Source organism: Peromyscus leucopus, chromosome 12 (genome assembly GCF_004664715.2).
Source record: "Peromyscus leucopus breed LL Stock chromosome 12, UCI_PerLeu_2.1, whole genome shotgun sequence".
Classification (NCBI taxonomy): Eukaryota; Metazoa; Chordata; class Mammalia; order Rodentia; family Cricetidae; genus Peromyscus; species Peromyscus leucopus.
In genome coordinates this window covers 74,384,579-74,395,235 of record NC_051073.1, presented here as the reverse complement: position 1 = coordinate 74,395,235, position 10,657 = coordinate 74,384,579, and the positions used below count along the sequence as shown (strand labels likewise).

At 46.7% G+C, this 10,657-nt stretch overlaps 1 protein-coding gene across 1 annotated transcript; it reads right to left on the bottom strand.

The window, feature by feature from the left end:
* Positions 1-3,952: 3,952 nt before the first annotated feature.
* On the bottom strand, positions 3,953-8,751 carry LOC119088810. The gene is made up of 2 exons (XM_037209843.1): positions 5,638-8,751; positions 3,953-5,385 (listed from the first exon to the last, which is right to left on the bottom strand). Exon 1 carries the CDS (start codon positions 7,850-7,852, stop codon positions 6,677-6,679), a length of 1,176 nt encoding a protein of 391 aa, XP_037065738.1. The 5' UTR covers positions 7,853-8,751; the 3' UTR covers positions 3,953-5,385; positions 5,638-6,676.
* Positions 8,752-10,657: the final 1,906 nt, after the last annotated feature.

The following is a 10,657-nucleotide window of genomic DNA, read 5'->3' as shown; positions in this document are numbered from 1 at the left end:
TGATTTAAGCTTAGTAATGTTTCTTTTATGAATGTTAGTGCCCTTGTATTGGGGGCATAAATATTCAGAATTCAAACTTCATCTTGTCAGATTTTCCCTTTGATAAATATGTAGTGTCCTTCCAATCTCTTTCAATTGATTTTAGTTTGAAGTCTATTTTATTAGATATTTGGATAGCTACACCAGCTTGCTTCTTAAATCCATTTGATTGGAAAGTCTTTTCCCAGTCTTTTATTGAGTTGGTGTCTGTCTTTGAAGTTGAGATGTGTTTCTTGTATGCAGCAAATAGATGGATCTTGTTTTCATATCCATTCTGTTATCCTGTGTCTTTTATAGGTGAATTGAGACCATTGATATTGATGGATATTAATGACCAGATATTGTTAATTACTGTCTTTTTTTTGGTGATAGTGTTATATGTTTCCCTTCTTTGGTATTTGTTAATATAGGACTATCTCTTGTCTGTGTTTTCATGGGTGTATTTAACTTCTTTAGGTTGGATTTTTCCTTCAAGTGCTTTCTGTAGGGCTGGATTTGTAGAGAGATATTGTTTAAATCTGGTTTTATCATGGAATATTTTGTTTACTCCGTCTATGTTGGTTGAGAGTTTTGCTGGGTATAATAGTCTGGGTTGGCATCCATGGTCTCTTAGTATCTGCATAACGTCTGTCCAGGACCTTTTCGCTTTTAGAGTCTCCATTGAGAAGTCAGGTGTTATACTAATGGGTCTGCCTATATGTTACTAGGCCTCTTCCTTTGCAGCTCTTAATATTTTTTTTATTCTGTATGTTTAGTGGTTTGATTATTATGTGGCAAGGGGACTATTTTTGGGGGGAGGGGATCCAGTCTATTTGGTGTTCTGTAACCCTCCTGTATTTTTATAGGCATTTTCTTCTTTAGGTTGGGAAAGTTCTCTTCTATGATTTTGTTGAATATATTTTCTGTGCCCTTGAATTGATATTCTTCTCCTTCTTCTATCCCTATTATTCTTAGGTTTGGTCTTTTCATGGTGTTCCAAATTTCCTGGACATTTTGGGTCATGACTTTGTTGGCTTTAGTGTTTTCTTTGACTGATGAATCTATTTCTTCTACCATATCTTCAACCCCAGAGATCTGCTCTTCCATCTCTTGCATTCTGTTGGTTATACTTGCATCTGTAGTTCCTGCTTGTTTACCCAGATTTTCCACTTCTAGCATTACCCAAATTTGTGTCTTCTTTATTGACTCCATTTCAGTTTTGAAATCTTGAATTGTTTCCCTCACTTGTTTAGTTGCTTTCTCTTGGCCTTCAAGGGATTTACAGATTTCCTGCCATTTTTTTGTTTGACTTTTCCTCAATTTCTTTAAGGGAATTTTTCATTTCCTCTTTTAAGATCTCTAATATCTTTTTAAAGTCATTTTTATGGTAGATATCTTCTGTTTCTTCTGTGTTGGGATGTTCGGATCTTGCTGATATAGGTTCTTATGGAGTCACATTGGTTTTTATGCTGTTGACTGTATTTTTGCACTGGCGTCTACCCATCTCTTTGTCTACTTGGTGCAAGCAGTGTCTGTATCTGAGGAAGCCTCTCTTGGTCTGATTGATACTCTTGATCCAGTGGGAGCTCTTGGTCTAGTTGATGCTGATGGACTTTTTGTCTTAGGGATCAGCTCTTAGTCCAACTGGTACTAGTGGGCTCTGTCTCAGGGAGTAACTGCAGTCTTAGAGTGTGGTAGATGGTGGTAATCTGACCTGTCTGCAGGAGGTCTGCCTACCAGCTGGCTTCTTAGTCCAGTTGGGTGCTGGCAGGCTCTGTCTCAGGGAACAGTTTCAGTCTTGGAGGGTGGGTGGGATTTGGGGGAGGTGTGGCTTGGGTTACAGGGTCTGATGGGGGATAGGGGTAGTCTGACCTGTGTGCAGGAGGTCTGCCTGCCAACTGGCCTGAAACTGGAACTGCAGTGGGTGGTGGTGTAGAGGTGCAGGGTTGTGCCCCTGGGCCCAAAGCCGAGGAACTGGGGTGTTCAGGTATGAGGATAAAGACTCACCTCTTAGTCCAGTCCGGTGCTGGCAGGCTCTGTCTTGGGGAATAGTTGCAGTCTCGGAGGGTGGGTGGGATTTGGGGGAAGTGTGGCTTGGGTTACAGGGTCTGATGGGGAATGGGGGTAGTCTGACCTTGTTTTGCCCAGATTAGGACCCCCAAAGAGACCACTAGAGACTGAAGATGTCAAGAATGCAATAGCAAGGTTTATTTGATTCACAAACATGTGTAGTTCAAGCTAGCAGGGAACTCTTGTCTACCATGCCTGACACCACAAGGCAGGGAGGAGAGTCCCTCTGTCTTGGGGAAGTTAGTGTTTATAGGCAAAAACCACAAAATTCCTTAGGGGAGTGGGGGTTACCATGGGTCCATCCTTGATTGGTCCAGTTTTTCCCAGGCCTGGACTTTGTCTTATTCTAGCTTATCTGTTTGCCCTTATCTGTCAGGAGTTTTACAACCCATCTCTGAGGTCTGGTCATGTTATCTCCAGAGAGGGGCATCTCATAGTTGTCACCACCAGATATCCTGACTTTGTTCTTTTGAAAACTCCTGTCTTTACCCTCTCCAGGAAGGGGGAACTTACTCAGTTATGTTTATTTTAAGGTAGCTCTTTCCTCAGCTCTCTTGGGTTTCTGGGGGAACTGTGTCTGGGCCTTTGGTGTTGGGGGGTCTTTCATTCCCCTCTTCTATTGGCCCTAGAAGGGCTCAATCATGGGCCCCTAATTTGTTCTAATTCAAGAGATTCCCATGTTCTCACTCCAGGGTCTGCATACGACTCATATTCAGTGGTCCTGACTTGAGTATAACCCCGTTGTACCATGAGTTGTATGGTGCCTAGCCTCTGATTCATAAATTGTACTAGTCTGTTAAGGATACAGGGCCCAAAGATGAGTAAGATAATAAGAATCACAGTGGGCCCTATTAGACTAGAAATTAAAGTAGTTAACCAGGGGGACCAATTGAATAACCCCTGATACCAGGAACTCTGTTGATCTTTTTGTCTATCTTTTATCCCTTTATGGATCACATCTAGATTTTTAGTAACCACTCCTGAGTGATCTACATAGAAACAGCATTCTTCTCCTAAGGCCTTGCACAATCTCCCCTGTTGTAAAAATAACAATTCCAGTCCTCTTCAGTTCTGCAGGGCAAATTGTGCTAGTGAGTCAAGAAACTTTTGGAGAAACCTAACAGAAGTTTCTAACTTATCAAGGTTTACGTCTACTAGATGTCTTAATTCTTGAAACTTATTTTGCTGTAAAACCATGGAAGTGGCTCCTAGTCTGGCTCGGGTAGTCCCTAAGCCAAGGAGTGCAGTCACTGCTAGGGCTATCATGGGTTCTCTCTTTGATTGCGGGGCTAGTCGGGCCACTACCTCTTCATTGCTATGATATAGCACATGAAGAAGCATCTACACCAGGGCACAAGAATCATTCCATAGAAACAAAAGCTCAGTAGCCACACAAGGAGATATTCTGGTCTTATGACAGAGCCAGTACACACCTGCATCTGTAGGTCAGAGCCATAAAGGAGTTGTGGAATTAACCTTTTGGCACCTGGGCCAATATTTGTCCAGATAACTTTCAGAGGTGACACAGGTCATATTAGTGGCAACCAATGGGAAGGATAGCCAGTGGAGTCCTCTATAATTGGGTCACCTGTGGGGCATTTACCCACCACCCCCACAGATCCCCAGAGTTTTCTTGAGTGCAAGCAGCAGGAAATATTAGATAGAAGGATTTATAGCAGAGAATCTTGCTGAGATAAACAGATAGAAAATAAAGAATAGCCTCGAGAGGGCCTGAAACCTATTCCAACGGGCCCTGACTGTCTCTGCCCCAGGATTTTTATAGAGATGCCAAGGGGGTGGAGCAAAAGACCTCCTCCCCCAGCACAGCCAAGTGCAGACCATCTCAGACACCTGCACTCAGGCCCATGGTCCTGATCATCCTCTATGCTGACCTATTGGGTAAAGCCACGAGGAACCTGAGAACGGGCTCCCACAGTCACCCCACTTGCATCTTGAAGGGTTGTCTTCCATGTTGAAATGACCTTTTACCCCTACAGCTTCAAGGAAGGGGTCGTCTGTGCAAGCACATCCAACAGGAGGTGGTTAAGTCTGGTTGGGAGTGATTTAGGGCTAGAAATGCCATTTGTATCACCAACATGGTAAGCCCTTCATCCTCAGGCAATTGGTGGGAGTGTGTGGGTGCTCTATCCTTTTGAGTAATGGAATGAGTGGCCCACTCCTCTGGGATTAGTTGCATTGGGGGTACTATGATTCTAGTTTGGTGAACAGATTGCATAGGCCCAACAACTTGAGGCTCCTGGGAAGGCTGCACACTCCTTATTGAGAAAAGCAACCCCTGGTCTCCTCCCTGCTGTTATAACCGGAGGCCCCACATGTCTTCCATATCCCAACTGAAGGCCTGTTTTACTGCCTCTGTAATGGTCACCTGGATTGGGTTGCATCTGTATTTGGAACACTGGCCATACAGGGGGTTGGATGCGAGACGAGTATTATCCAGTGCTCCATCCCTGTTTGCTCACATTCCCAATTGGCACAGTAATAATCATCTGCACCCCCACATTGAGTTACCTGCTTTGCAGTTCTATTTCTTCCTGGGCATATATAAACAGGGGTGTCTCATAACACAGTTCTCTTCAGTACATGAGAACACCCTGGGCTTTGTGGGTTGCCAGTCAAAGGAAGAGTACATCCCTTGGTTCCGCTGCATTCTGGTCATCCTTCATGGGCTGGTGTCCAATCTCCTATGTCCCAAGAGCCTCGGGCCAAGTCACAGAGGTCAAAGTAAAGCTCGGGCCACCATATTCCAGGAACGGTCTTGAGGGTGGTGCTGTTAAGGACTTCCCTATTACCAGCATTGACCACTGCCCACATTACCTTCTGGGGTTGGTGAGGATTGAGCATGGTCCTGTTTACTGCCTGGAGTGTCCCCACCAGACATAGTAACATGATCGGGATCATGGCATTGGAGCTTCAGTTTCAAGGGGTCAGTAGGATGCTTGGACACTTCCCAGGTTTTGTCTGGATGTTTCTCAGCCGCAGGCACCACGAGTCGGGCTTGGGTGTGGTGAATCCAAGTGGAGATGCCATCCACTTTGAGGGCCATTGGGGTGGTCAAGATGATGAAGTAGGGTCCTTTCCACCACAGCTCCAGGGATCTGCACAGGATAAGCACTGATGTCTCTGGATCAGGAACCAATCTCCAGGCTTGAAACTCTGAGGCTCAGGGGGAAGGATAGAGCATGTAGTTGAGGCCAAATGTCTTCCTGCACTTGGGACAGAGATTTCAGATTCTCAAGGTCTACCTCTTCTGGTGGCAGAATCAATTCAGTCTGGAGGCTAGGCACAAGAGGTGGAGGTAGACCATACATTATTTCAAAGGGCGTCATCCCTAGCTGATAAGGGAAGTTCCTTACATGGAACAAGGCAAAGGGGAAGAGAGTCATCCAGTCACCACCAATCTCTAGGGCTAATTTGGTTAGGGTCTCTTAGGGTCTGGTTCATTCTTTTGACCTGGCTGGAGCTCAGGGGTCAGTAAGCACAATGTAGTTTCCACTCAGTCCCCAGTGCAGTTGCTATTCCCTGACTTACCTGTGAGATGAAGGCTGGGCTATTGTCTGACCCAATCATGTGTGGGAAGCCAAACCTGGGGAGGATCTCATCCAATATCTTCTTGGCCACCACATGAGCTGTCTAATGTTCAGTGGGGTAGGCTTCAATTCATCCTGAAAAGGTATCTACAAGAACCAGCAGGTATTTATATCCATATTTACCTGGTTTGATCTCTGTAAAGTCTATTTCCCAATATATACCAGGGCGGGTCCCTCTCATGCGGGTGCCCTTTTCTCCTTTTGCCTTGTAGACATTTACCAGTTGGCAAGGTCTGGACTCCATCACAATTTTGTTGATCAGGTAGCTGGCCTGTCTAATCTTCAGTGGGGACCCGGAGATCAATTCTCTCAGCTTTCGAGTCCCCAAGTGGGAGGTCTGATGGATTATTTTGAGTACATGCTTTCCTAGTAGTCTCAGTAGTAGAATTTTTCCTGAAGGTAGTTGCCACCAGCCATCCTTCTTGTATGCTCCTTTTAGTTGACCAGCCCAGGCCTCTTCATCTGAGTCATATTTTGGCAGCAAGGGTAGGCTCAAGGGCCTGGGTCAGTCAGGATGGGCAGGGCTACAGTACTCATAAGTGTAGTCACCTCCCTTTCCTTTTTATCTGCCAGATTGTTTCCTTTTGAAATTGCATCTGTCCTTTTCTGATGTCCTGGACAGTGTATCACTGCCAGCTTCTTTGGGAGCCAGAGTGCTTGTAACAATTCTAATATCTCTTGTTTATTTTTGACAGTCTTTCCCTCAGCAGTCAGTAGTCCCCTTTCTGTATATATTGCCCTGTGGATGTGTAAGGTAGCAAAAGCATACCTACTGTCTGTATAGATGTTGATCATTCTGTCTTTGTCCAGGCATAATGCTTTTGTTAATGCTATCAGTTTGGCCAGCTGGGCTGAGGTGCCAGCCAGAAGGGCTTCTGCCCAGACCACCTCCTGGGTGGTGGTGACTGCAGCCCCTGTGTAACTGCGTCCATGCCATAGAAAGCTGCTCCCATCCGTGAACCAGGTTTCTTCTGCATCTGTCAGTGGTGTATCTTGGAGGTCTTGTCAAATGCAATGCACTTGGGAGAGGATGTCATTGAAGTCATGGAGGGGATCTCTAGGTCAGGATCAGGTAGCATAGTGTCCAGGTTGAGGGCAGTGGGTACCTGGAACGTTATTCTACCTGGGTTTAGGAGTAGAGCTTGGTAATGAGTCACCCTGGCATTACTCACCCATCTGTCAGGAGGCTGTTTTAGAATCAACTCCAGGGTGTGTGGAGTGGCCACCAGGAGACTTTGTCCCAAAGTGAGTTTGTCTGCATCTTTAACTAACAAGGCCACGGCAGCAATGATGCGTAAGCACAGGGGCCATCTACCTGCCACGGAGTCCAGTTTCTTAGATAAGTAGGCCACTGACCTCCTCCATGGTCCAAGGTTCTGAGTCAACATTCCTTTTGCCACTCCCTTGTTCTCATCCACATAGAGGAGGAAGGGCTTGTTGATGTCGGGGAGTCCCAGGGCCAGGGCCTCTAGTAATTTCTGCTTAATGGTGTCAAAGGCAGCTTGTTTCTGAGAGTCCCAAGTCAGGGTCTGTTCTTTTGTAGCCTCATAAAGAGGGCAGGCAATTTCAGTGTATCCTGGGATGCAAAGTCTGTAGAGTCCCGCAGAGCCTAGCAACTCCCTGACTTGTCTTACTGTCCTAGGTGTTGGTATTTTTAATACTGTCTCTTTTCTTGCCTTGGACAGCCATCTTTTCCCTCTTTTAACATGTATTCCAGGTAAGTTACCTGTTTCTGGCAGATCTGGGCCTTTTTTGGCTGAGGCCCGATAGCCCAATGTCCCCAGTGTCCTCAGGAGATCTTCGGTTCCTTTATGGCACTCCTCCTTTGTCCTGGTGGCTATTAGTATGTCATCTACATACTGTAGAAGAGAGACCTGGGGGTGCTGGGAGTGGTACTCACTCAGATCCTCATGGAGAGCTTCATCAAATATGGTGGGTGAGTTCTTGAATCCTTGTGGCAGTCTTGTCCAAGTCAGTTGCCCACTTACTCCAATGTCTGGGTCATGCCATTCAAAGGCAAAGTAACCTTGGCTGCTCAGTGTGAGTGGGAGGCTAAAGAAAGCATCTTTTAAATCTAGGACAGTATACCATTCTTTATCTGGAGGGAGCATACTTAGCAGAGTATAAGGGTTGGGCACAGTGGAGTGAATATCCATTACCCTTTTGTTGACTTCTCAAAGGTCTTAGACAGGTCAGTAGTCATTCATCTGCAGCTTTTTAACTGGTAGGAGGAGTGTGTTCCATGCAGACTGAATGGGCTGCAAGACTCCTTCTTGCAGAAGTCATCTCCCATGGGGGGTGATTCCCTTTATGGCTTCCTGGGTCGTTGGGTAATGGCAGACTTTTACTGGGTCCACATTGGTCTTAAGCTCCACATAAACTGGGGGCATATGTTTGGCCAGCCCCATTCCTCCCATGCGGTGGGGAATTATTGAAGCCAGATCTACATGTCTGCACATCTGATGGAGGGCTGCCTTGGTTCATGGAGGTGGTATTCTTCCTCCAAAGGCATTGCTAAGAACACTCCAATAGCCTTCCCATCAGAGTGTTTGACCTGAGCACCCTTATAAGTGAAATGGATCTGCGCCTTTATTTTAGCAAGCAGATCATGTCCCAACAGGGGGTATGGGCACTCAGGAATGACTAGGAATGAGTAGGTTACCCAACCCACTCCCATGTCCACTGTTCTTTGGGTAGTCTATTGGTAGGGTTTAGTGCCCATTGCTCCCTGTACCCAGGTTTGTTTTCTTGAAAAGGTTCCCCCAGGTGTTAGGAGGACTGAATTTTCTACTCCTATGTCTACCATGAAGTGGACAGGTTTCCCCTCCACTCTTAGAGTTACCCTAGGCTTGGGGAGGAGGGCCAAGCCCCATCCTCCCTAGTCACTGTCTTCCTCCAGGGCGGCAAAGATGGAAGTTGGCTTTCTTCCTAGTCCCACTGGCATCTCTCTCTTACCCTTATTTTTAGGGCATTCTCTAGCCCAGTGTCCTTCTTCCTTACAGTATGCACACTGGCTCTTTCCTAGCTTAGGTTAAGGCCTTTTTCCCTTCTCATAGCTTCCTGCTTCTGCAGCCAGGAGCACTCTCTCCATCTGTGTCTGTTGCCATTCCAATATCTTGGTCAGGCTCTTTTCTTGTCTCTTATTTCTCTTGTCCTCTCTCTCTTGACGTTCTCTTTCCCTTCTCTCTTCCTTCTGTTCCTCTGTCTCTCTGCTATTATAAACCTTTTCCGCCACTGCCACTAAGTCCCTCAGACTCCTCTTTCCTAGTCTTTCTAGTGATTGTAGCTTTTTTTTCTAATATCTGGTGCTGCCTGGTTCACATAGGCTTGAATAACTGCTTGTTGGACTTCCTCAGACTCTGGGTAGTATGGGGAGTATTGCTTGAAAGCACCAATCAACCTCTCTAGATATGCAGCTGGGCTTTTTTCATTCCCCTGCCCTACATCATAAATTTTTGCCATATTAGTAGGTTTTCATGCAACAGCCTTGAGAACTGCCAACAGAGCCTGGCGGTATACACAGAGACTCTCCTTACCTTCTGCCATATTATAGTCCCAGTCAAGGCGAGTGGATGGAAAAGCAGCTGCTGCCAGGGCAGGATCTGCTAGGGGAGCACACATGGGTCCTGGAACTAGCTTCTGAGCATTCTCCAGAATCCAGTTTCTCTCCTCCATGGTGAAGAGGACCCCCAATAGTTGGTTTATATCATCCCACATAGGATGGTGTATGAATAAAACTATCTCCAAAGGGTTAGTTAAGTCTTGGGGGTCTCTAGAGAATGGCACATTTTGGGCCTTCCAGTTATACAAGTCACTAGTGGTGAAGGGCCAGTAGTGAAAGGGTTGGTTCCCTGCCTCATCTGGGGGCCCTGCAAGTCTAAGGGGAAGGGCCACTGTGGTGTCTGGCTGCCCCCCTTCTGCTGCAGGTGGATTGTTCTGGCCCCCTTCCTCAGCTCTCAATGGCTGAGGCTCCTGGGCTTCCTCCACAGGTGCTGTAGGATAGACCTGGGGAGGGGGAGAATAGGGAGGTGGAAAAAGTTCTCCCTCAGGGGTTCCACCCTGAAACACAGCAGCAGGTTTCTTTTCCATTTCTGGGTCTGCCTTGGTGAGCTTTTGGGCTTGGTGTCCAGGACCTGAGTGCCTAGAACCTGCTGTGGGGATAAAATGGTTCAGGCCCCTCCAGGTAACAATATAGGGGACTTGGTCAGGGTGGCCAGAGCAGGGGCGGAAAAACAATCTCCTCCACTCAGTGGATAGTCACTGCATTGAAGGTTCTGCCTGCCGGCCACCCAACATTGAAAGTGGGCCATTCAGCTGAGCAAAAAGTGACCCAATTTTGCTTCTTCACAATCACACTGTTGTTGCTGCCAGTCTCTTGAACATCCTGCCAGTGAGCAAGAGTTAAGTCTAGGGGTGAAGACGGGGTATTCCCCATAGTAGAGTGAGAAAGTTGACAATGAAAACCAACAAAGAGAGAAAACAACAAAGCCACAACCACAATAAGATACAAAAAGACACCAACAATTTCCCGGGACAAAGTAACAAGTCAGCACTCCCTCCTGGGGCGGGGGGAGATACCCAAAAACACTCCTAATGGGTCACTTAATGCTCAGGAGAGGCTCCTGATCACTTCCCAGAAGAGGCTGCTGAAACCAAATGGTCACCTCTGAGGTGGCTTCAAATGGCCTGGGACCAGGGGGTTTCTTGCCCAAATCAGGGAAGGAGGCATCCTTCTTTCCCTCCAGGATCACTGTTTGGACTTGTCTGTCCCAGTGAGAGCCTGAAAAAGTACAAATCAGTTGACCAGTACAAAACGAATGTAACAAGATGGAGACACAAACAAGACAGAGACACAAACAAGACAGAGAGTGCTCTTACCCGTAGAAGTCAAGGAACCTCCGGACTCTCAGGGGGTCCCGGTGGGGTCTCTGGGGGTATCCCAGATGAGCCTCCAGGATGTT